Source organism: Cupressus sempervirens, chromosome 1 (assembly GCF_028749045.1).
Source record: "Cupressus sempervirens isolate cs-2001-9-10 chromosome 1, ASM2874904v1, whole genome shotgun sequence".
Classification (NCBI taxonomy): Eukaryota; Viridiplantae; Streptophyta; class Pinopsida; order Cupressales; family Cupressaceae; genus Cupressus; species Cupressus sempervirens.
In genome coordinates this window covers 67,322,318-67,349,834 of record NC_143118.1, presented here as the reverse complement: position 1 = coordinate 67,349,834, position 27,517 = coordinate 67,322,318, and the positions used below count along the sequence as shown (strand labels likewise).

At 37.2% G+C, this 27,517-nt stretch overlaps 1 protein-coding gene across 2 annotated transcripts in view; it reads right to left on the bottom strand.

Moving 5' to 3' along the window:
- The window catches only part of LOC149576184 (transcription factor-like protein), a 211,693-nt gene that overhangs the window by 69,400 nt on the left and 114,776 nt on the right, over positions 1-27,517 (bottom strand). For both annotated transcript variants that reach the window (XM_089816598.1, XM_089816602.1), the window contains exons 10-11: positions 22,170-22,253; positions 21,855-21,944 (exon numbers count right to left, since the gene is read on the bottom strand). In XM_089816598.1, coding sequence (XP_089672724.1) covers positions 21,855-21,944; positions 22,170-22,253 — 174 coding nt within the window. The remainder of the gene's footprint in view (positions 1-21,854; positions 21,945-22,169; positions 22,254-27,517) is intronic.

Below are 27,517 nucleotides of genomic sequence, written 5' to 3'. Positions count from 1 at the left end.
TCCTCACTATTCATCAAAAAGAGTTTACATACAATATATTTTGAGATGTATGAGCTCGAATAATCCCAATGCTTTCCAGAGAGCAATACACCCAAGAACATTGCATAAGCCAAAATCCGAGAATGATTTCTGAAATAATACATTAATCAGTTCATCAAGAGTGCATGTGGCATTATTAAGGGAATCTTCAAGATGCTGGAGATGATTTAAATAAAAAATATTTGTTTGTTAATAGTTAGTGTGAAGGTATATTAAGATAGAATCTGAACTTTGGAGACACAAGATTCATACCATTGGAATACCAATGCCAAACTTGAAGGTCAGAGATTTGATTCTGCCTGAAATGCCAGGATTGAACACTGATGATCTATTTCTTCATTCTGCCGACTGGTTACATGAAGACATAAGACAATATGTCGTTGAGGATCTTGCAAGTCAAGTTTGGGTAGGTGAGCTTGTATGATGAGAAAGCTCAGTGGTTATTGAGAAAAATGATGGGCAAATATGTAATGTCCCCTTTTTGACAGGCACCAGCTACTTATTTTATTTTAGCCTTTATTTTCCCCAGAGGCTAAAAAGGAAGAAATAAGGGGGAAAAGATATATTAAATTAATTACTTATAAGGTTACTAAACAATGAAATATTAAAAAGTAACTTTATATTTAATTGATTTAATATTAAAGTGACTAACATAATAAAATATCAAAAAGTCACTTAAAAGAATAAAGTGTTGGATTCCTCTAGAAGCTTCTTAGAGTTGCTTTTGAAATCTTTATAAGGAGCCTTTGGGGGGTCATTTTACACATCTTGAGTTGCATATTCATCTATTGTGCTGAGAGCCTTAGTGCTTGCATACTTGCCTGAGGGTTTGAAGACTCTAAGGTGCCAATTTCGGTTGTGAGATATCAACCCTAGTTGGGAGTGGAGGAATTGGTATTCAGCCAATTCATTTGTGATTAATTGGGAGATAATATTCAGTGATTTTTGTTCAGCCCGTGCATCTAATTTTTGAAATCAGTTGGCAAGGAGAAAGGTTTCAGTTTTCGCAGCGGATCCGAAAAAGAAAAGCGAAAAAGTAGAGCCGAAAAAGAAGATCCGAAAAAGTAGTCCGAAAAAGAAAAGCGAAAAAGCAGAGCCGAAAAAGCAAATCCGAAAAAGCAATCCGGAAAAGAAAATCCAAAAAAAGCAAAGCCAAAAAGCATGTCATCTCAACTACTTATTCCAGGTTCTTTTGGTATTTACATTTGGCAATTGTAGATGGATACATTTGACAAGTAATATATGTCTTTTTGTTCCAAAGTATTCAGTCATTGTAAATATTGAAGTATTGAAGGGAAATCAACTTAATTCAGCTGTTCAGTTTGTATGCCAAATGTTTGTAAAAACGTCTCATTGCATAGTCATTCATATGATGCATGCCAAGTGTTTGTGAAAAATACCTCTTGGCTGTAAGTGTGCATTTTACATCAGAATTTCATGTACTTGCATTTGGAGAATAATAAAAAGAAGTTGCATATCACTTTGATTTCCAATTAATTATTTTGCAATCATTTGTATTCATCAATATTATTGGCATTCAAAAACCATAGCAAAACAACAAACATCAGCAAACTGAGGCTGCAAGGGAAGTGTTTGACAAAATTCCTAAGGCAGAAAAACAGGGATAAAACTTCAAAAATTGTCAAGGCACTTTACAAAATATGGCAATCTGACATTCCTAGTAAAGGTTGAGAGGAGAGTCTCAGATGATTTAGCTAAAATTGAATCGGAAGTGACTTTATGTTCCTTGTTCAGTAGTTTGGCCATAGTTGGAAAACTCGGTTTTTGACAATATCTTGGCCCACCCAAAAAAATTGAAAATCTCAAAATCGTGTCATGTACCCTCTTTTAGCTCTATCTAGCAGGACGTGGGAGGTAGCCTATCAGGGAGTCTCGTAGGCTGGCAGTGGTGTTTAGAGACTCAGTCAAGGTATACAGTGTTCGGATCTGGAGTTTCAAACAGTAGGAGGGCAGTTGAGAGCAGCTCCTTAATTGTAGGAGGAGTTTCCGACATTTTAGGAGGTGGAGATGGGTTATAGTCTTGAGTCTCTACGAGATCATTCTATGGTTTCAATTTCAGGAGATTTGGAGACGTTCCTATTTTTTAGGAGTATCCCTAATTTTGAGGGATGAGACTGTCAGTTATTTCAAATTATCCAGCATCAGTCACAAGAGGTGACGAGTTCAATTTCACCTTGTAGAGGTGTTTTGGCTTTCAGTTCACTATTTGGGAAACATTTTAATATATTTAAATATTCTCCTAAGTTAGCATTTTAATAATTTAAATAAGGCCAAGTTATAGCCATTTTGGAGTAATAAGGGGTTTTTTGGCCTCATCTAGGTGAATATCCTTTGGTGTAATAGCTCGTTGGAAAGGTCTTGAACTTTTCTAAATATTTCTCTTTTGACTCAGAGCATTTTGATGAACAGATTTCTTTCTATTGGAAAAAAGGTCATTTTCTAGATACTTGACCACTTTAAAAATGAGATATATTATTTTATAACCCAACACCACATGGGGACACTTTTAGGGTTCGAGCTAAGTTTGGTGGGTTATAAGGAGGTAAAGACAAAGTTTGAAGGCATTATTGACATATTACATCTTGGATTTGTGATTTGGGCTCTGATTGAGCTTTCACCACTTGGGACGCCAACCCCACTTACTTTTCCTGTTTGGGACGTAGCCCCCAAAATAGTGGTCTGGATTCGTTGCAGTCAGAAGCATCTTGGAGATTGTGCATTGTTTCTTCTGGGGAACGTAATATTGAGTTAGAGTTTTAGCTAGGGCTTGGGCATTTTACCCACGTGTGGGCACTTTGCAGCTATACGGCCGCACCTGGCAGCCATATTCTTTCCCACGTGTAGCATTTGAGAGCCGGATTCTGGCCATAGCTTCCTTCTAGGCTCATATTTCACCTTCATGCCTTCAAGTTGGCTTTATTCTTGGTTGTAATCATCTGGATATTATTGTAAATCTTCATCTGGTTACATATTAGGCGTATATTCAAAAAAATTGCTTGAAACGACTTTGCTTTAAATGTATTTGGAATACATTTTCAGAACTAGTTCATGTTATTGTACTTCTATTGTTACTTATTGAAAAATCATCAAAAATATAAAACAATCAAACCCTTTTGCAACTTCTGTCTAATTCTGTAAGAAAATTTTAGTAAACAGGGAAAGCAAACTTAAAAATATAAAATTACAGCAGATCAGCAAAAGAGATCCATCAGGGATCTTTCAGTGGTATCAAAGCCTAGTTCTTGCCAACCTGTGGATTTGATTACAAATCTATGCATCCAAGAGCTGAGATACACAAATTTTATATGCACAAGAAAGCTCAACTTGAGCAAGGGTTTGGAATAGACCAAGAAACTATTATGGTAGAAGAACAGGTGGGCGGCACAAGGAATCAGGATGATGAAGAGAGCGAGATGCAAACCCTATTCACTACTCATCCCAGGATCACTCAGGCTTTAGACAGATTATAAGATACCTTGGAGCGTTTGGAGATGGGTGGACACAGAGGCGGGCAAAGTAGATCAGTTTCAGTGGCTGGTAGTCAATGCAACCATCAGTCCCATTCTTCAGTTGGGAGCTCCCTTCATTCCTATCGTACACCCACTACGAATAGACCATTGCTTCCTTAGTTCATACTAGGTGAACGGCCAACGCAGGTGGAACCACCAAAGGTGGGGTTCTAGGAGTCAGTTTTGGTAGCCACAGCTGAGTGGAGTGCTCTACCCCCTAAGGCTAGGGACGTCTTCCCTCTTCCCCAGTATTGTGCACAGTATAGAGATACAACTAGGTTTAGGGGAGATCATGGTTATAGACCACCACAACAGCAGCAGAACTATGACCTCAATAGAGCTACTGGGAAGATCACATTGGCTACATGTAATGGCTCAAGAGATACGAGTGCACGAGCTTGGGTTCACAAGCTAGATATATATCTTTCATTATGGCTCATGCCTGAGCGTGAGGCTATTCAATTTGTTGTGTTGCATCTAGAGGGGATTGCCTATGATTGGTGGCACCGTGGATTGGTTACTCAAGATCACGCCTTAGTACATTCCTATGTTGAGTTCACTGAGCGACTCATTACACAATTTGACCATAAGGATATAGATCTTTACTATAGATAGTTGGCTCATCTAAGACAAACTAGTCATGTAAAAGCTTATATTAATGAGTTCCAGCGCATTACGGTTATGGTACCTGATATGCCCCAGAAGTGTAGTGTAATGCTATTCATTGAGGGATTGTAGGACAGGCTTAAGGGATTGGTTTGTGCTTTCCAGCCGGCCACTCTTAAGGATGCTATTGATGTGGTATTGAGATTGCACACCACTCCTACCTCTTATCAGACTGATAAGAAACCATCGGGGAATATACATGCACCACGGAGGCCTCCTTTAACAGCTAAGGACATGCCACCTCCACCTCCCAAAGTAGACCTGGATTCTAGAAATAACTAAGGAGGAAATTATGTTTTTCTTGTAAGGAGCCATGGGTACTAGGACATAGGTGCCTTGGGCAGGGAAAGGCACATCTTATTAAGGTCATGTCAGATGTAGACGATGAGGAGGTTTGGGATATAAATGAAAAGGATGGTGGTGTCCAAATTGAGCTCGAAGATGCTGAGGTAGTAATCGCAAGACATGGGACTATGGCTACGTTGTCAGGTGCACCAATGATTCACCTCTTCTACATCTCAAGTATGATCCAGGGGCATACTGTGTATTGTTTGGTGGACAATGGGTCTACACATAATTTTATAAATACAGGAATGGTAGATCGATGTGGTCTACAAGCACAGAATTTTCAAGGAATCGATGTGACTGTGGCCAATGGTCTTACTCTGCAATGCATCAAGGGTATCCCACAGTTGAGCATAGGCATGAAGGGATACACCTTGATAGATGACTTTTACATGTGTGATCTAGGGGGCACGGATGTAGTTTTGGGTGTACAATGGTTGCAATACTTGGGGAGATACAGCCAAGATTTCAGGAAGAGACAATTGGAGTTTATGGTTGAGAGAAGGAAGATCGTGCTCAAGGCATGCCCACTTCTGTCTCAGGGTGGATCAGCTAGGAGTATGATTACTGATCAAGACTCTGATAGTAATAGTGATTTGATCATAACCCCATGTCCCTCAGTATCTCAACGCACAGGAGCGGGTGCCTTAGATTTGCCACGGAGATTGTATGAGGTTTGGGACAGGTTGGATAAGAGGATTGTTTTGGGACCAGCCACTGGTCTGAATTTTGATAGGAGGACAAGATGGCCATTTGTTTGGATTCTTGGGCATGAGGGTGTTCAAGGGTGGATACTCTATTGTGACAATATGATCTACTTGACTTCTACACCTTACAGTGGGGAGTATGTTTGTCCTGAAGAGTCACTTCAGGTTTGGGGTCAATCGGTGCTCTGTATTTGGATTGCTTGGGATAGTGGAGGATTAGTGTTGTATTGCTTGTGGGCAAGCATCTTCGAGACAGGAGGATTGTCATGTCCCCTCTTTTAGCTCTATCTAGGAGGACGTGGGAGTTAGCCTATCAAGGAGTCTCGTAGGATGGCAGTGGTGTTTAGAGACTCAGTCAGGGTATACAGTGTTCGGATCTGGAGTTTCATACAGTGAGGACAGTTGAGAGCAGTTCCTTAATTGTAGGAGGGGTTTCCTACATTTTAGGTGGAGATGGGTTATAGTCTTGAGTCTCTACAAGATCATTCTATGGTTTTAGTTTCGGGAGATTCGGAAACATTCCTATTTTTTAGTAGTATCCCTAATTTTGAGGGATGAGACTGTCAGTTAGTTTAGATTATCCAGCATCAGGCACAAGAGGTGACGAGTTTAGTTTCACCTTGTAGAGGTGTTTTGGCTTTCAGTTCACTATTTGGGAAATATTTTAATATATTTAAATATTCTCCTAAGTTAGCATTTTAATCATTTAAATAAGGCCAAGTTATAGCCATTTTGGAGTAATGAGGGGTTTTTTGGCCTCATATGGGTGAATATCCATTGGTGTAATAGCTCGTTGGAAAGGTCTTAAACTTTTCTAAATATTACTCTTTTGACTCAGAGCATTTTGGTGAACGGATTTCTTTCTATTGGGAAAAAGGTCATTTTTTGGATACTTGACCACTTTAAAAATGAGAAATATATTATTTTATAACCCAACACCACATGGGGACACTTTTAGGGTTCGAGCTAAATTTGGTGGGTTATAAGGAGGTAAAGACAAAGTTCGAAGGCATTATTGACATATTACATCTTGGATTTGTGATTTGGGCTCTGATTGAGCTTTCAGCACTTGGGGACGCCAACCCCACTTGCTTTGCCTATTTGGGACATAGCCTCCAAAACAGTGGTTTGGATTCGTTGCAGTCAGAAGCATCTTGGAGATTGTGCATTGTTTCTTCTAGAGAATGCAGTATTGAGTCAGAGTTTTAGCTGGGGTTTGGGCATTTTACCCACGTGTGGGCACTTTGTAGCTGTACGGCTGCACCTGGCAGCCATATTCTTTCTCACGTGCAGCATTTGAGAGCTGGATTCTGGCCGTAGCTTCCTTCTGGGCTCATATTTCACCTTCATGCCTTCAGGTTGGCTTTATTCTTGGTTGTAATCATCTAGATATTATTGTAAATCTTCATCTAGTTACATATTAGGCATATATTCAAAAAATCTTCTTGAAACGACTTTGCTTTAAATGTATTTGGAATACATTTTCAGAACTGGTCCATGTTATTGTACTTCTGTTATTACTTATTAAAAAATCATCAAAACTATAAAACAATCAAACCCTTCTGCAACTTCTGTCTAGTTCTGCAAGAAAATTTTAATAAATAGCGAAAGCAAATTTAAAAATATAAAATTACAGCAGATCAGCAGAAGAGATCCATCAAGGAGCTTTCAAATCAGCACTTTTATCGAACATTTTAAAATTTGCAATTTATTAAAATATTCTTTAAAAACACACACATACACACCAAATCTGTGGAATATATAATGATTTGAGATATCCATGAAATCAGAATTTGGAATTAACTAGAATATATAAATTTACATTTGTTATTTATATTTGAAATCAGAATGCCAATGGAATACAATCATCAATATATTCTAATTTTTATAAATAAACAATAAACATTTATAAATTTCATTTATTATTTATTTATATTTATATTTAATAGGTTTAGAATTCAATCATTTAATCAATTGTATAATATATTATAGGCACCCCATATTTTATGAATGATTATCATAAATCTATTAAAGTACAGATTTTGAATCTATTAAATTTATTTTGATCAGTCTGAATCTATTTAATAATAAGTAAAAGCAATTCAACAAATTATTAAATACATTAGAGTTTGAAGTTTTAAAATTTTAAAGATTTACAGGCCTTGCCTGAAGTGCAAAGTCTGTGTATGTGGATTGAAAAAGTCATGACACAAGTGAAAATTGACAGATTTGCAGTTTTTCTCAGAGGAGAATCAACATGTTTCGAGACAGACAGATGGAAATCCCCGTTTTTCTTAGAGGAGAGACGACATTTTTCTCAAAGGAGAACAAATAGACCACAATCCCTGTTTTTCTCAGACCAACCCGACTTCTCCGTTGCATTTTAATCTGACAATGGAGATAAGCCGCTCATTGCTTTATCAAAAACATAAAAATAAAGGAAACCTAATTATTTTTAGTCTTTTGTGTTGACTTAGTTGTCAGTAGTTTTAACTAGAAGAACATGGTCTATATCGCCAGATTTTGGACAAAAAATGCAGCAATTTTCAATAAAAACAGTAGTGATATTAACTGCAGTTTATTCATCTGGCTATGTCACTCATGGTATATAGCAATTTTGGTGATATACCACAGTGTTTTTCAACTATGGTTGGGACAATCAATTCTACCTTGAACTGATTGAGAATGGTACACATGCTTGTTAAGGATTCTGATACTGATAAGAAAGAGGTATCAACTTAGTTGATGATGCTGATGCCGATGCGAGAATCGGATGCTTGGATGCACGAATTTTCTTTTTATTATTTTGAATGTGTGTGTATATATATATATATATATATATATGAAAAGTAATGCAAGAAATATACAAAACTAAATCATAGGATTGTGTGCTTTGAATCAAAAAGCTCAAGTACCTCAACCACCTAAGCTAGGCCTTAAAAGCCCAACAAGCCTGGGCATTAATACGTTTTGAAGAAGAATAACTTCAACCACATCTTTTCACAAATAATGAGTTAGCAACGAAAGACAATTCCTCACCTCATAATGGAAGGCTCCACAATTTGAACAGGTGGGACAGCTCAAAAGAATCAAAAAGAACATTTTAAAACTACACCTGACATGCATAAATCAGATAGAAAATCTAATTTTCATTAGACGATTGGGATGCCTTCCTGCATCTCCAAACAATTAACATAGTTCCTTTGGGTAAACTAGACTGCCCAGTTATTTGGTCAACTTGTGACTTTCTTGATCTGGCCTCAAGACTTGCTATTGAGTACTTGACTAGATAGTAGAAATATTTATATCAACAACTCCAGAACTCCACAACATGGTCAAAGATTGTTGCCAAGAAATAGAAAAGATAAAATAAAATGCACAAAATTACATACCACCATTACAGACAGTTGAATTATCTGCAGCCATCACATATACATCCTTAGAAAAGTATCTCCAAACCTATGAGAAGAATCCATGGCATGTCATTTGTCTTGGCCAGAAATAAAACTCTTTACATGGGTAACCTCGACTTATAAAGCGAAGCCCTCATAATCAAAGCCTTGTGGTTTAGGGGAATTCATGGACCAACAGGATGCCCCAAAAAGCACCTCGCATCCACAGGCCCAGGCAACGCTTCCAAGGGGCATCCGGTGAGAACTCAAAGCCATCCAAGAACAAGAATGCATCACCACCAGCATTCAAGGGTTTCTAGAGAGAATCAATATCTAAGGCTATCAATTAATCCAGCCTTCGTATTTGACTTTGGAAAGGAGTCACAAAGCCCTAGTCTTACTCATGGAAAGAGGTTACTCCAATTAGATGTCGAGCAGTAGCATTGATCTTGGAAACAGAACGTGCTCAATGCAAATACCTCCTACTTTGAATAACACCTATTCAAGGATATATGTGCTTTTATTCATTTAGACTCCGGGAAGATATTTATTATAATTCTAATGTTTATAAAACATTAAGTCCAAGGGAAGGTCAAGGGTGAAATTTTTTGTAATGAATTTTCACGAAATGGCTACAAGAAATGTTAGTGTAGTTTTTTATTTTTCCTATTTTGCTAGGTTTTTCCTACACTTTTAATAATCTCGCTTAGGTTAATAAAGCATGTCTTATTAGGTGAATGGTTGTGAGGTGTCACCTTCCTACATGTGAGCATCCATTAGCTATCTTGGGAAGATACTTTGCTATCTTTAGTCCGATAGATGGTTGCTCCTCATTGGTTGGTGTTGCCACCTCCTCCCTCTTCCTAGCCTATATAAGCATGCTACCTGGCTTGTATTTGCATCTCTTGTTTTTGCATCCTCTTAATGCTATTTTGCTTCCAGCATTTGCATTACTCTCTTGGAGACTAACTCTATGATGCTATTTTGATTTTGTATCATTTGCATTCATAGTTTAGATATTTATTCTTTGCACTAGTTTTCTCGGTTATTAATCTTATCAGCTTCTAACATGGTATCAGAGCTTTTCTATGTGCAAGAGTAGATTTTAGTTTCCTTATTTGAGAGATTCGGGGGGGGCTAATAAACTTTATTGTAGTTTTTTGAAAAATGAAGTATGCTCTTCTCTTGCATCTTCGGATGATCTTGAGAATCAGAAAAGTTTTGACAAAAACGATTTTTCTCTGGAGTTTCAATCTCAAATCTAACAACCAACTTGCATATTTGGAGTTTTCAATCAGTATTGCAGGTTCCAGCATGCCATTGATGGACTTAGGAAGCTGATCCAGCATTTGCATGTCATATTTTGGTTGTTGGGGTCGGTTTTTGATCTTTGGAGCCGTTTTTTGCTGTTAAAGGCATCCAATTTACACTACAGCAACATCTTCTGTACATCAACAAAAAAAACGCTTTCTGGGTTTTGTTCGCAGCCCCGAAAAACTATCTAGGTATCTTTTAGATTTTGCATGCAAGCTGTATATTTTGCAAAATCGAGCATGAAAGGCTACAGCCATACCCCTCTCCGTTGGCAGTCACAGATTTGAATGCAGTTTTCAAATGTCTCGTTCTTGCTCATACGGACTCCGATTTTGATGATTCTTGTTATGAACTTGGCTATTTTTTTGTGCTCTATCCACTAGTGGAGTTGTTTTTTGATTTTCATGCATGAATTCTTCAGAAATTGCAGATTCTCAGCCGTGATTGTGCACAGTTCTCATTTTGGAAACTTCGAAGGATCATAACTTTCTCATACGACCTCGTATCGAGGTGATTCTTTTTTTGAAAGTGCATGATTTTTTGAGTAGATCGCAGTGGTGCTATTTGTTTATGTGATTATTGTGCCTAAGTTTCACTTTTAGCATATGTTCTTCATGAGGGTTTGTAATGCATTGAAATCAAGACTACGAAGTATTTCTTTCTAGTGGTAGTTGTAAACGCACTAAAATAAAGTGCCAAATCATATTTCTTTGGGGGGGGGGTTCTTTGATTGAGTAAAAAGGTGGGGGGGATTGTCATGGCTGGGTTCTCTTCTTTTTAGCATTTCTTTGCATTTCTTCATCATGGATCAAACAAATATGCCCATCCTAACTCCATACAATTACTTTGAGTGGAAATCACGCATGACAATTCACTTAAGGAAAGCTGGATTAAATAGGATAACTATGGGACTTAAACTGAACCTGCTAAAGATGAAGACAAGCCTAAGTGGTTTAACAAATGTGATGAGGCATATGGAACATTGTGTTTGTCTGTTTCTCCTGACTTGCTATTTCACATTGAGTCTTTGGATACACCAAATGAAGTATGGACAAAGCTAGAAACACTATTTGGCACACAAGATTCAATGAGGGGTCATATGTTGGAAAATGAATTAATTAGTTTGAGTCCAGGCAATTTCAACACAATTCAAGATTTATTCACCAAATTGAAATCACTAAGGCTGCAATTAAAACAATGTGGAATTGAAAAGAAAGATGAACAACTGATTCTTAGTATTCTCTCTAAGCTAAGTTCAGAATATTCTGTGTTTGTCTCTACCTTCTATGCTACTAAGGGTGCACTTGGTACTCAATTCACCATGCCATCTCTAGATGATTTTGCTATCAATCTCACTCGAGAACAGGACAAGCTAATCCAAATGGGCACTCTTAAGTCCTCTAAGTCACATGCCTTAGCAACCAACCAAGGCACAAAAGAACAAAAAGGACAAAGTAGTAACAACAATAGTAAGGATGAGAAACAAAATAATAATGAGGAAAAGAAGGATCAGATACCAATTGCTTCAAAAGCAACTATTGATACCTCATCCTCTAAGGGCGATAAGCCTAAGAAAGAAAAGGTTAAATGTGCCTATTATAAAAGAACATAAATGTTTGAAGAAACAAATTGATCACTTGACATACATTCTTGAGAAGAATAATATTAGTGTTCCTGAGTCTATCAAACAAAGTTCTAATGAAGAGTCTAACAAGGCAAAAGAAAACAACAAGGGGAAAGGAAAGGGCAAGGCTCTTGTTGTAGTTGCATCCTCACCATCCACTTGGGTTCTTGATTCAGGTGCTTCGCACCACATGGCTTCATCTAAGGAAGAACTTGCATCCTTGGAGCCATGTACTATGCCTTCTATTTTGATGGGTGATGACACTCCTATTGAGGTGTGTGGGAGAGGGTATGTTGATGTGGGGGATGGCACATTCCATGATGTTCTTTGTGTACCCTCATTATCAACTAATCTCCTATCACTATACTAGATCACTCACACAGGTTTAGGCAAGCGGGTTGAGTTCACTCCTGATTTAGTGGAGATACGTGAGTTGCATAGTGATTTTGTAGTTGCAGTTGGAAGAGCAGATCATCAGTCATGGCTCTATCTGTTTTCTCACTTTGTTCCTGATCCTCCTTCATCTGTTTTGCTCACTCACTCTAATGATGTGAGTAAATTATGGCATGAGCGGTTTGGCCATCTTAACTTTCGCTATTTGCATCAGCTCAACCAGCAAAGCATGGTCACAGGGTTGCCTCTGGTTCAATTCTCAGGAGGTGTTTGCCAAGGTTGCATTCTTGGTAAGCATCCTAAGGAAAAGTTTGACAAAAGTAAGGCATAGAGAGCTTCACAGATACTAGAGTTAGTTCACAATGATTTGGCTGGTCCATTTCAACATCCTTCTTTCAGCAGGGCCCGATATGTCCTCACATTCATTAATGACCTTTCTCGATATACATGGGTGTACTTTCTCAAACAAAAGTCAAAGGTATTTGATCATTTTCAAGACTTCAAAAATTTTGTAGAAAAGCAATCTGGGAAAGCCATCAAGGTTTTGCGCACAAACAATGGTGGTGAGTATGTCAACCATCGGTTTGAAAGATTTTGCACTTCAGAGGGGATTGATTTACAGCATTCAGTTCCATACAATCCTCAACAAAATGGTGTTGTAGAACGGAAGAATAGATCCTTGAAGGAAATGGCAAACTGTATGATTCACTCTAGATCTCTTGCACCACAGTATTGGGCATAAGCCATTAACTGTGCTTGTTATATCCAGAACTGTGTTCCTCACCGAGCCTTGAAGGGAGTTACTCCTTTTGAAGCTTGGAGCAGTCGGAAACTATCAGTTAAGCACTTTCGAGTTTTTGGCTCCCCTGCATGGGCCCACATTCCTACAGAGAAATGTAAGGCCTTGGATCCGCAAAGCAGACCTTGCATATTTGTAGGTTATCCTGACGGTGTGAAGGTTTATCGGTTGTTCCACCCTACTACACATGAGTTATTCATTGAGAGGAGTGTTCAATTTGAGGAGGGATCTTCAAGCTCACTTTCTATCACTTCTCCAACTCCTTCTACCTTGACATTAGAGTCACTTGGAATACATGACAAATCTTCTGATGAGTCAGATTCACTTGAACAGTCTTCTACCTCTACTTCTGATGCAGAAAGTGATTTAGAGAACTCACCTCCTTCCTCTCCTAGTCATCATTCAGAGGTTAATGATTCCCCTCCAGATTCTCCATCTTCCTGTCCACTTTGGGCTAGACAAACCTTACAGTCTGTAGGTGATTGGGTTGGGGATCCATCGGACACCAGGCGAACTCGTTCACAATTCCAGGATGCTCCACATGTCTTCATTGCTACTGCCTCAGATCCACAGTCCTTTCATGAGGCTTCTGGTATTTCTGAGTGGGATACAGCTATGCAAGAAGAGTATAGTTCCTTGATGAGGAACCACACTTGGGATCTTGTCCCTCTTCCTAAAGGAAGAAAACTTGTTCGATGTAAGTGGATCTATCAGACAAAATTTGTAGCAAATGGGTCAGTTGACAAACACAAGGCTTGCTTGGTCGCCAAAGGATTCTCCCGGGTTCCTGGGATTGACTACTCTGAGACTTTTGCGCCAGTTGCCCGAATGAATTCCATTCGAATTGTTCTTGCCATTGCTGCAGCTAATCGTTGGGAAGTACATCAGATGGATGTGAAGAGTGCTTTTCTTCATGGTGACCTTCATGAGGAGATCTACATGGAGCAGCCAGAGGGCTTCCTTCAGGATTCTTCACTTGTGTGTCGTCTTCGGAAGTCTCTCTATGGCCTCAAACAAGCTCCTCAGGCCTGGTATGCCAAGATGGACTCCTTCCTTCTATCAGTTGGGTTCACTCGGTGCCATTCTGATCCTAATGTCTATATTTTGCAACAGGGTGATTCACTTCTATTTTTGGTTTTGTATGTTGATGACTTGCTGATCACAGGAAGTTCTTCACCCACCATTAAGGCTATCAAAGTGGCCCTTGAGGATAGTTTTTTGATGACTGACTTGGGCTTGTTGCATTACTTTCTTGGGATTGAGATCCTTCAGTCTCCTTCTGGGATCACCATCACACAATCCAAGTATGCTTTAGATTTACTCTCGAGGTTTCATATGGCTAACTGTAAGCCTGCTCCGACTCCCTTCCTTTCTAGAGTCAAACTTGAGGCTCAATGTTCTTCTCCACTTGTTGATGGCACTTTGTACCGCCAACTTGTTGGGAGTCTCATTTATTTGACTCATACAAGACCTGACATCTCCTATGCTGTAGGCATGGTCTCTCGATTCATGCAGGAGCCCCATGAGTTGCACTGGAAAGCAGCCAAGCGGATCCTTCACTACATTCAGGGTTCTCATAATTGTGGGATTCACTACGCAACAGGTATTCAGCTTGATTTGGTGGGCTACACAGATTCAGATTGGGCAGGTGATTCTGAGGATCGCAAGTCTACTTCAGGGTATAGCTTCTCAATTGGGTCAGGTCCTATTTGTTGGTCGAGCAAAAAGCAGTCCGCTATTGCTCTGTCTTCTACTGAGGCTGAGTATCGAGGGGCTGTAAATGCCGCCACTGAGGCCATTTGGCTTCAACATCTTCTCACTGAGTTTGGTATCCAGATCAGACGACCATCAGTCATATTTTGTGACAACCAGAGTGCCATTCAGATCTCACGGAATCCAGTTCATCATCAGCGGACCAAACACATAGAGGTCCACATGCACTACATCCGGGAGCTCATTCATGGTCATGTCATTGACCTTCGCTATTGTCCGACTTCTGAGCAAGTTGCTGATAGCTTCACCAAACCCTTCACTGAGAGCAAGTTCCTTCATTTGCGAGCTTTCCTGTCGCTTGGAGTCCTGATTTTTTTTGTGGGGGGGTCTCTTTTCTCTCTCTTTTGGGAAATCTTATGTACATGGGTACCTCATCAAGCTTGACTTGCCGGGACCCATTTCTACATCCACCTAAGCTTCGCTTATGAGGGGGTGTTAGTGTAGTTTTTTATTTTTCCTATTTTGCTAGGTTTTTCCTACACTTTTAATAATCTCGCTTAAGTTAATAAAGCATGTCTTATTAGGTGAATGGTTGTGAGGTGTCACCTTCCTACATGTGAGCATCCATTAGCTATCTTGGGAAGATACTTTGCTATCTTTAGTCCGATAGATGGTTGCTCCTCATTGGTTGGTGTTGCCACCTCCTCCCTCTTCCTAGCCTATATAAGCATGCTACCTGGCTTGTATTTGCATCTCTTGTTTTTGCATCCTCTTAATGCTATTTTGCTTCCAGCATTTGCATTACTCTCTTGGAGACTAACTCTATGATGCTATTTTGATTTTGTATCATTTGCATTCATAGTTTAGATACTTATTCTTTGCACTAGTTTTCTGGGTTATTAATCTTATCAGATTCTAACACAGGCAACGCTTCCAAGGGGCATCCGGTGAGAACTCAAAGCCATCCAAGAACCAGAATGCATCACCACCAGCATTCAGGGGTTTCTAGAGAGAATCAATATCTAAGGCTATCAATTAATCCAGCCTTCGTATTTGACTTTGGAAAGGAGTCACAAAGCCCTAGTCTTACTCATGGAAAGAGGTTACTCCAATTAGATGTCGAGCAGTAGCATTGATCTTGGAAACAGAACATGCTCAATGCAAATACCTCCTACTTTGAATACCACCTATTCAAGGATATATGTGCTTTTATTCATTTAGACTCTGGGAAGATATTTATTATAATTCTAATGTTTATAAAACATTAAGTCCAAGGGAAGGTCAAGGGTGAAATTTTTTGTAATGAATTTTCACGAAATGGCTACCAGAAACTGAGAAGTTTTCTAGAAAACCTATTTATTGTGAATCTTACCAAAGAAGATAAAGAAATTATTAATTTTCAAGAAACAGTTACTAAAAACTGAAAAGGCTTCTGGTAAACCTAATTATTGTGATTCTTACCAAGAAAAGGAAGAAATTTTTTTAGAAGCCTATCGACAGGTAGGACAGAAGTTTTCTGATTTTAGAATTGTAAAGGGAGATATCAGTGTTTTTCTTCAGAGGAGAAATGGCTTTTGTACAGAAACAGAGACTCTGAGCTCTTTGTGGCTGTTATTTTCTTAAGTCAGTTGCAATCATTCTTGGGTAACTTAATCTATTGTGGTTGTTTATACATGTGGCTTAATGGACTTTGAGTCTTGAATATTCAAACAATCTGAAAGGAGCGTTATTTTCCTAATCATTCCTTGAGGGTACCAGATAATGAATTTTGTGGCATTTATCTTAGTTTTCTTTAATTTTAAATCTGTAGTTTGCATCTGCAATATGCCTATGCTCAAATCTTAGGTCGTTTTTGCTTTCTACCTAAAAGGACACCCCAAAAATCAATTACATCATAAGAGGGAGTTGTATCTCTAAAATTCAGAGGAAAAGCATTCATTTAATGGAGGTCTATCAAACTGGGAGTTGCCAATTTGTCCTCAATCTTGGAAAAGGGGGTTAGTTTTGGGCTAATTTTAAGAAGCCAAAATCTGCAACTAACACCACCAAAATCACCAACTTGGTTCGACAGTTCAACTAGCACAGACCTGACACATTTTTTGGATAGTCAACAGTTCAATGACTTCTCCTGGACCTGACTAGCATATCCAAATGAACTTGTTGAACCCAACACTTTATCTTCAACTCACAGATCTAAAGGAGAAAGGAGAAAGGTGGAGATCTTCAAATCTTGTCGGCATTTTGTACTAGTTCCTCAGCAGGTATTGAAGCCCAACAGGGGTTCCTAAACTCTTTCTTTTTTTCCCAAAAGGCATATCAACCTTTGCCTCCATCCTTCCTCTCTACCATGCAAATGGAAGCTTTGGAAAAGATTATGAAAATCCATTGAACCACATTTAATAGGGATAGTTTGTCAATTATTCAAGTTGGTTGGATACACTTGGAATCACAGACAAACTGCCTGTATTTTTCTATGGAATGCCTTGCAAAGAGATTGTCGTCTCATGGAATATGATGACTGTGTGAAAAACTTGAAATTGTTTTGTTGAGAAAAGCTTTGACGGCTTTCAAGAATAAATGAGCAGTAGGTACGGAACCACTTCAACAACCTCTGTGAACATTCTCCCTGTTGTGCCAAAATGGAGTCATTGCAATAGGGTATGGAAATACATCAAATCATATCAATAAAAACTTTGTCAGATGTGATGGCTGAAATTGCTAAACAGATATGCATGCAAATCTGAAAGCACAAACAAGGTGCTGAAATTATTTTATTAAACACCTCAACAGAGATGCGGTCCTATCAAGCTCAATGATGGCATACAAACAAGGTAGTTCGTAGCAGAGAATTTAGGAACTTACAAGCAAGTTCGCTTTGTACAAGTGAAGTTGAGTCTCACATCTCATGCCTTTCTCCCATTACTTATGCCAATACAAAGGCACCAAGTTGACACAGGATCATAATACAAATGTGAAATACAGAAATTTCAATGAGATGCTCCAATACTCATTCTGAGAAGTCATTACACTATCAATCTGCATATTTCCATCCTTGAAACTGGACAACTGGACAGAGAATTAATGTTTTCTTTTAAAACTAGTCTTGTTTGCATGTACAAAATGGTCCATTTGTTCTATAAGAAGGCATTTCAGTTCTGAATCACCCGTTCTCTCTTGACATGGAAAATCTCATCACACTTAGGTGAAAATAGAGGCAATTGGCATTCATCAATAACATTTTAGACAAGCGGCTGCAAAAGTATGCAAAACACCAAATTTGTTGGCTACGGGGGCAATTAGGATGATATTGGGCAGAGGATTTCTCAAGCAGTGAATAGGTATCATGTTAATATGGATATCTCCTATCAATTATTGGCTTCATTATTTGACCTTGATGAGTCAAAGGTTCAGTCACTATCACTGCTACAGGAGATATTCATAGTTGAATTTCTCTTGGATGACTTGGACATTTTCATTTTGGTTGAGCCGCAGGTTGGGATCCTTTGGCTTAAAGATATATCCAAAGTCTTCCACCCTAGAGTTAAGGTGTTAAGGCGGTAGCCCTTCATTTTAAATTTAAACCACAGTCTAGAGAAGCACCACCGGTGGGTTGTCAAGAGCAGAGACTTTCTTCGTCGGTTGGTGTGGATGGATTCAAACATGAACTTGCAATAGATGGAGAGGCTTTCAAGGGTTGTTTGGACTAGTGAGTTCTATGGTGACAAGGCCTGAGCAGTTGATCACCTAACAATTTTTCCTTTTTGTTGACCTCCACGGATGGTGTAATGGCTATATTATCATCGAAAGAGATTTTTGGTGACGTTTGCAGACAAGGGATAGCAAAGTTGGAGATAGTTTTTAACAGAAGTTTGGAGCAGTCAAGAGAGGTATTTGGCATTCGAAGCATCTACTATGTAGACGCTATTGAGAAATTATCCTCTACTTTTGCATTCTCTCTGGGTCAGGGACATGGAATGGGGCTTGTTTGTCCTGCATGCAAGTAATATTCTTGTTGTTAATGACCCGGAATGGGGTTTGTTTTGTCCGCCTTCCAAAGTTTGTAATGCCAACTTGTTTAGGTTGGAAGGTGGCAGCTATCACCATGTAAATCTGTTTTGAAATATAATATAAACTACCACAACTTCACATGTGCATTAATTACCAAAGAAAAAATATTGGATCTCATAATAGCAATTTATAATTATGAGGTCCCCATCAAAACAAGATTTAATAATAAATTTAAAATATATATCATAAAATTAACATATAAATTAATAATTAATAAATAATATAACAAGAATAATATAATTATAATATAAATAATAATATATTTATAATATAATGTGTTAATTATATTACAATATCATATACTACATTACAAAATAAATAATTATACATATAAATATAAGTAATAATATTAAATAAATAGACAATAATATTTTAATTAATAAATAAATATAATGTAACTCGGTTTCGATTGAAATATAATAGTTAGGGAATCACTATTCATCAAAACTATCTAGGAGATATAAGATTAAAGATATATTAGGTGCTACTGACTTTGATTATAGATAATAAGATAGACAAATTTATTCATGTCCAACAAGAGACCACAAAAGGGTCTAAGGGATTGAGAAGTTGTGATACAACCAATAAGACAACCAACAACAGGAACACTAAACGGTGTCCGAGAAAGAGCGAACAAAAAAGCAAAGCAGGAAGTTCATCAAGGCAAGGACAGAGAGTCTTTCCTTGACGAGAAGAAGTCCAGCACCGAAGGATAAGGACCAGGGCGACTAAGAGCCCTAGACTATCTCTAAGAATCGCTGGAGAAGTGGCGCCAGTGCGTGAGCCTGCTTCAAGGCCTCATGAATCTATGGCAGAAAATAGCACTAGAAGCACACTTCATACCATGGGCTAGAGTGATGAGCTGGTTCGAGGCCTAGCGTTGGGGGAATAAGCGCTGAAGAATGTGGTCATGGAGATGTCTAGTCTTCTAAAAGATAAAGCGTGAGGCATCACTGGTCCATATATCTCAAAAAAAACGCAAAGAGATTCACACTCCCCAAATAAACAATAGAATATCCCCCTAATCTTGTAGTAAATAGGGCACTAGAAAATGAAATGGAACTCAATCTTCATCTTAGACGAGGTAGATAACAAAAGAAATTATATATTATAATATTTAGTAAAGAATCACAAGAATGAGTTTTATATGGCCTTTATTAAAAAACATGGCAAAATACCATTCTTGATATTTCATAGTGGCTACATTGAAAGTCCTAAACATTCGAAGTTCAAATTCATATTGTTTAATATAAATAACTGGTGTAAGGACTGCCAGGAAATACAAACACGGAGATGATGTAGAATATGGGTACAGGGGCCACCATTGAATATTTGTACTCAAATAATTTCTCAATACTAAACATAATATATGAAAATGTCTCCAATGAGTATATGGAAGTCTTCAAATGATATTAACATTTGAATGTGTTGAGTTGAGTTTATTGGGATCGCTGCAAATGTAATAGCACTGCCATTATTTTAGGTATGTGTGTTCCAAAGGCAGCTCTCCTCATATAAATAAGCATAAGCCATGAATAGCAATGTCTATTTGAAAATAAATATAAATATTATAACCATAGTTATAATGTTATTATTATATTAATTTATCTCATATAATAATAAACACATATATAACTATATCTCATAGATAATTATATATAGGTTTATCCAACTGAAGCAACCACACATCAACAGAATGCAAGCAATAGAAGACAGCAAACCACTGGTATACATAAGCTCTGATGGATCTGAAAAGCGTACTGTAGTATAGTATAGTTTCTTGATGCAATTTCCAAGTTGTTTCTTATCACAGCCCAAACTAAACAGTAATATAATTTGTCTGTAACAGCAAATATTTTAAGCCAGCGATTACGATGGGAGATATTTTGTGGTACGACTTAGAGATTAGTAAAAGAATTAGTTTAATTGAAGATTGTGACTATTTGAAGGGAGGTGTCTCTCAAGGAGAAAGAAGATATATATGGAGTCTGAGTTTTGTCGGAGAAAAGGGGTGACTCCAAGAGAGTGACAGAACATATAAGCACGGTCGTGGAACTACAACAATTGAATACTGCGAATTCCTTATGCTGATATAAGTTGTTGTCATATAATAGCCTATATCCCATTGTATTGAGCGAGAACATATCTGAAATAAACAGCAGGATACAGACAACGAACAGAAAAGACAAAGGGGAAAAACATCCATGCAGTCAGGAATATAAGTCCCATCAGTGGTAAAAGGGTATTTGAGTATGCACTTAGCAATTTGATAATCCAGTCAACAATATTACAGTCAACATTGAATATTACCATCAGCATTGGATACAGATGAATCCTATGAGAGATTTTTAAAAGCATATCTATACATACAGACAATGGTAAAGAGGGGAAAGCACATCCAACTTCTCCAAGCAGTGTTTACTCATTTAGAAGTATCAATATACCAGCAAGTACGTGAATATATCAATTAAGGCAGCATTCATAACAGACATCAACACTAAGTAAAGATATACCAGACAAACCATTGACTCCACCCTTTGGTCCCAGCATAGAAGAGGAAAATATCAATTGCAAGAACCAGACCACCAGTCAATAATGTTAGTATATTTTAGCAAATCAAATCAGGTAAGAGAAAGTAAGGAAAGCTATGAAGATCATTCAATACCCAAGGATTGATTAACAGAATACAGTCAGCCCTCATTTTTAGATAGGTGAATGTATAAGAATTCTTGTTTGAGAATAGAGTTCCAATATCTATAATAAACTAAATCCTTGTCATCATATATTCGGCAATCTCATTGATAGACTTCCTCACTTGTTACAGGCCAACAATATAATATAATTAGTGTGTCTATATATAATTATATATATATACACACATTTATATATATGCATATATGTATGTGCACACACACACACACACACACACACACGTATATAGATATAGATATATAATCCATTTGGGAGAGAATTAAAACAAGAATAATCAAGAAGAAGAAGCAAGCCAGACTTAAAATAATTTCATAATAAATATTATTAATCCAAACCCTAACTGGAGCAAAGCCTGACTTGGGGGCATTACAATAATGTACAACTGACTTTCTAATGACAGAACCTATTCTCCCCATTTGTGTGTTTTTGGGAAGGTTGACTTAACAAGAGAACCTTTGCTCTTCTTTGCCATGATCAAATATCATAATATGCAGAGATATAGATGCCCTTTTTATCCTTTACAATTCAACTTTATTTTGAACAGTGGTGTACCTCAGCTTGTTTCCGTGAGGATGAATCCGAAAGATTTGCTGCTAGACTTGTTGCAAGCTTTGTAGGAATAAACCATCTTTCTTTCATACCCTGTTAGTTGAAATATGTAACCCAAATATGCATTGTCAATAATTTAAAAATGATTAGAGGCAATAACTTTCAATTCACAAATCTTTAGTTAAATCCATTTATTAAAATTCTACATTATATACACAAAAAAAAAAAATTCATTTTGTTGGGTGACATAAAATATTTCTACTCTAAATTATAACAAAATGTTTAAGTTTACTAAATACTACAAAAGAATTATTTTACCTGCTGAACTCGGACTATACCAAGTGCAGAAAGCTCCTCCACTGCCTTCTGTTGCATTTTTGTTAGTGTGTTTACATTGTAAGCCTGTACAAATAACACAAGCTCATTAAATCTACAACATTTCAAGCATAAGATAAGAAAAATTTATTAATGTCCAACAAGAGACCACAAGGGTCCAAGGGACTGAAAAACATATAACAACGCAACACCTAGCAGCAGGAGCACCAAATGGTGTCTATGGAAGGAGCATACAAGAGAGCAAAAGAATAGAACAAGAAAAGACCAAATACTCCTCACAAGTGAAAAGTTTTCCAAAACCGAAGGATATGATCCAGGGTGAAGGTGAACCCCGAAAAGTTTCAGAGAACCACAGGAGATAGGCTAATGCCATTGTAATGTCCCCGCTATTCGGCACAACTATTATTTACAAAAAAAATATTAGAACGGAGAAAATAACAAATCTAGATACACTATTCTACCCTCTAACTTAATCCCAACCTTAAAGACGTCTCTAGATAGGGTTTCTTAGCCCTTAGTTATTCGACCATCTTTTCTAGAATGCACCCCTTAAGGTTCACATATGCATATGTTGACATCATCAAAATATTTTGGCCATTATATTAACCTCAAGCATGTCGGTCAGATAGAGATAATTCTCACATACCAACATCTTAGAGATTATATCCATTTGGATGGTGCCAGCCAAATGGGTATTACGCCCATCTCTAATACCAACACCAAATATCCATCTCTGTCATGTCATCCAAATGGGTAATTACACCCCTCTTTGATACTGACAGTAAGAGTTTGTAATCCACCTCCATCGTGTCAGCCAAACAGGAAATTTACCCATCTCTGATAGTAACACTAGGACTTAGAGTTTCATCTTTTTTGTGTCAGCCAAATGGGAATTTTACCCTTTTGTGATACTGATACGAAGAGCTTGATTTACATCCCTTTTATGTCAGTCAAATGAGTATTTTACCCATCTCTAATACTGATAGTAATAACTTGAGATTTTCCCTTCACAAGATATTTGTTTATCTTTTATGAAATGTTTAATTAATTTTAATAAATAAATATATTATCCTTTTGACATTTCACAAGTATAAGTTCATGTAATAAGAATGTATCATGTATATACATGCATACATTGCACAAGTATAATATCCATCATTAATATTACATTTACCAATATAAATGAATCATATTAGAAAGAACATAACAAATATACATAATATAGCTTTAATTGTTTATTTACAGTTATATTTGTATTCATTATTTATTACTTACTAATTCTAATTATGTTTTATAAATGAAAATGACCACATTACTTTATATAAAATTATCTTATTTCTATTCCTAAAGTTTTTAAGAAATATAATAGACATAATTCAAATAGAACTTACGTACCTTTAAGAAAAAGGTAAATACCTTCTATAAAAAAGAATGTTCCTTATACTACTTTGCTTAATTTGATAACTTTTGTGTGAACTTCCCTTTATGCTTGTTCTTATGTGGATATATTTCCTCATGTATTTCTGTGATTCTTTTGCATTGGTATTTATAAGGGGCTTGTTATTTTTGTGTTATAATATTGTGTGGAGATATATCCAACTCCCTCTTCTTCCGTGCTTTTATATTTTGTTTCCCATTTGTTAAATAGCGTAGTTCTTCGAAGGTTACGACCCATGTATATGACTAATGGTTTTTATACTTAATTAATTGATTTACTTATTCATAAATATTTATATAAATAACTAGTATATCTATATTAGATAAATATTAGTAAATGGATAAATCATATCTAATTTGTAAGGCCACATTTATTGGCATTGATGAATATTTATTGAGTAACAATATATGTGTTTTTAATTGCTATTACTATTAAAATGTTGTCAAGATTCAATTGTATATATTATGATCATTGATTAATATTACATAATATATAAAATATCATTTTGTTTATGATATAGATTTATATTATGGTTTCTATGATACTAAATATTAATATCATAATGATAATAATTATGTGTTAATGAAGCATTTGAATAAATAATTTATATTGTAAACAATTATGTATATGGTAAATATTTATGCATTTATATTTATTATATATTCATATAGGTTTATGACAGCTATCAAGTACACACTTTGCAAGGCCTCACAAACCTGGTGTGATCCGGAGAATAAAGGAGCGACCGCTTCAACCCCCAAGTAGGTGACCTAGGAGTGAAGGAGGTGATGAACTGGTCATTAATATGTCTCGAAGAGAGGTGAAGTTGTAAAGTGTGATCATGAAGTCACATGCCCTCCTAGAGATAAAGGGCAAGACATTGTTGATCAGCATACCTAAAGAATGAGGAAAGGGCCCTATACTCTCTGAAGAAGAAGTACAACCTCCCCCAAATCTCATAATAAATAGGACAATGAAACAAAAAATGGGTCTCTGTCTCCACCTCCCCAAGGGTTGCAACAAATCATGTCCTTCCTATCAATCTAGTGGTCGGTTTGTATATGTAACCAATGTGATCCCACTCTAAAAGATCCCAAAGAGATGCAGAGGACATGAGTCTAGCGGCAAGTGAGGTGACAAGGGCACACAATGACCTTATTTGGATATCTATGTTGTGTACAACATAGAAAGTCGTCCTCGGGTGGAGCCCCTATAACTATCGGTCTTGACGCGCTCATTCAGCACCTGCCAAGAGGGGAAGAGGCGAGCAGGGGCATCTAGAGATAACTGAAAGGGGGGAAGATGGTCTATTGTGATCCCAACCAAACCAACAAAAGCAAAGGTCTGGGTGAATCAACAACAAGCCCTATCACCATGGTCGGAACTTGCCAGTGCCTCGGAAGAGCAATAGGTCAGGTAAGAGTATTCCAAACGACCCTCGGTGGAGTCAACAAAGCCTCGAAGCCGATGGAGAAACCAAACCAAATCAAAGATGGCTTCGAGCCTGAAAGGATGAGCCCCAAACTCAGCCAAGATGATACTATGGTGAGTGGATCAATGGCATTTGATAATGTGCCAAAGAAGGACCTGGATTCTTTCGACAGAAGTCCAATCAGATTCCAAGCGAGGGGGCCCCACACAATAAAGTCATAAAGGATAGTCGGCCTAACCAAGGAGGCCATGAGGGACATCTTGCTCGTGGTATCTTGGAAGCGATGTATGAAGCATTGTCTCTTGAGCATAGCCAAGGAAACAAAACTCTTATTCACCCAATGTTGCATTGCAAATCTCAAGCTAAAACGGGATCTGGAGAACTTAACCCCAAGATAAGTATACAATGATGTGATCTCAATCTCCTTGCCCTAAAAGTAGAAATGGAAATGTGAGGTATTCAAATAGTTTAAGACCATCACCTGGGTCTTGTTCAGGTTCACAAGCATAAAACACTCATTATTCATTGGTAACCCAATAGAATATGTGGGATTCCATTTTGGTAAAGCTAACTCATTACTCTAGAATCTAAGCAATACTGAAATCTAGAAGCAATGGCCTTTATCTTATGTCAATAACATCCTAAAGATCAAATTAAGATGCTTGAGATTAGAAATTCTTAATTGAGATTTGAAAAATTTGAGAGTTGTGCAGATTCTTTGACATTCATAAATAAATGTATACTCCAAGGTAGTGATATTTTATTGATTGAGCTCTTAATCAAACAAAATGTAACAACATTTCAGCAATATCATATTACCAATTTTGCAATGCAACAATAAAATTGAAAGATATATTCATATTACCAAAAGATAGCAATGCCCTTGGTTTTTTTATGGATCCCACATATTCATTATCTTCCAAGAACCATAAACTTAAAAAATGAAGAGGAAATTCGGACTATTATAGGACAATAGATTCTACCAAAGATGAAATATTACATTTAGGCAAGAGCCTATAGCACAATGGTACATTGTGAGTCTCTTATTTGGGAGGTCTTGGGTTTGAGTCTACTCAAGCTTAACACATAATAACAATTAATTACAACAAATAATAGTAATTAATCTAGGCTTCCGCCCATTACCTATCAAAAAAAAAGATGAAATATTACATTCAATAGTTATATACAGCAATATTTCACAACACCAAGTAAAAGATTAGTCTGAACTTGAAAATATACAATCTTTTCTATGATTGGAGACAACACTGAAATAAAAAACCACAGTGAAAGATCAGTAGCCAAGTTGATCACCTCCCCTTTCCAGCCCATCTAAGAGATAAAGGGCTCTAAACAGCCTCAAGATACTACTACTTCACACACAAACTTGGATAGACCAGTAAAACAGTGTTCCTCACAACTTCTGCCCCAACATATTCCCCATCAACAAAGCAACATGGTTCTGATTCTTCCCAGAAATACAGTTCAGCCTCTTCTGGAAGATAGATCTACTCCTCTTCAAGCACTATCCCAGGCACAAGGACAAATGTAGATTGAAAGCTTCTTCACTACTACAGCAATTCCTTCAGCCTTGGTGTTAAACGTGATTCTAGGAGTGATTTGCTTCTACTTAAAATCCCCCAGCTCAACCCTCTCAACCTTAGGGACTCCACTATAAGCATTGATCAGTATTGTATCAGTCCTTTCATGGTGAATAGCAATAATATTGAAATCCTTAGAGTATGATCTGAACGTTGATCCTAAAAATTTGCACACAATCTTGCCCAGAAGAATAACAGCACATATTGGAGTCTCTTCTGTTAAGACCCAAACTATGCTCCTCCATGAGACTTTCCTATGTCTCCAATAATCCTCAGCTTATGCCCTTTGGAATTTTTGTTCCCCAGACTTGGTTATTTGTATTGGTTTCTTTACGACATGTGCTGGTGGTCCCTAGTGGTAAAGTATATTACTAACCCCCTTTATGAGCTTCTATGACATTGTATTTCTAGAACTCTGTACTGTGACCAGATTGAGTCTCATTAATCTACTTTTGGTCATCCATGGATATTAATATGATTTCTGTCTTTCATTTCTTTCACCTAACAAGAACATAAATAAATAAAGGTCCAAAAACACCTTAACAAGAGTGGGGAAGTTTCACATAGAAAAATATATATCGCAATGAAAGACACCTGACAAGAGAAATGTAACTTCCTTAACACACAAGCACAAGAATCTACGACAGGTAAAATAGCTATGACATTTGTGGAGAGTAAATAAGAGTGGGGACATGTGAAAGACTATTTATTATAATAAGTACATATAGAAGATGATTGATAAGAGTGATATCTTGCCTATATCAATTAAGGAACAAAAATCCTAATCAGAATACCTTTATGAAAACTGAAACAAAAAAGCCCTTGGATTTAAAAACATTATTTCTAACAAAACTGAGAGCTT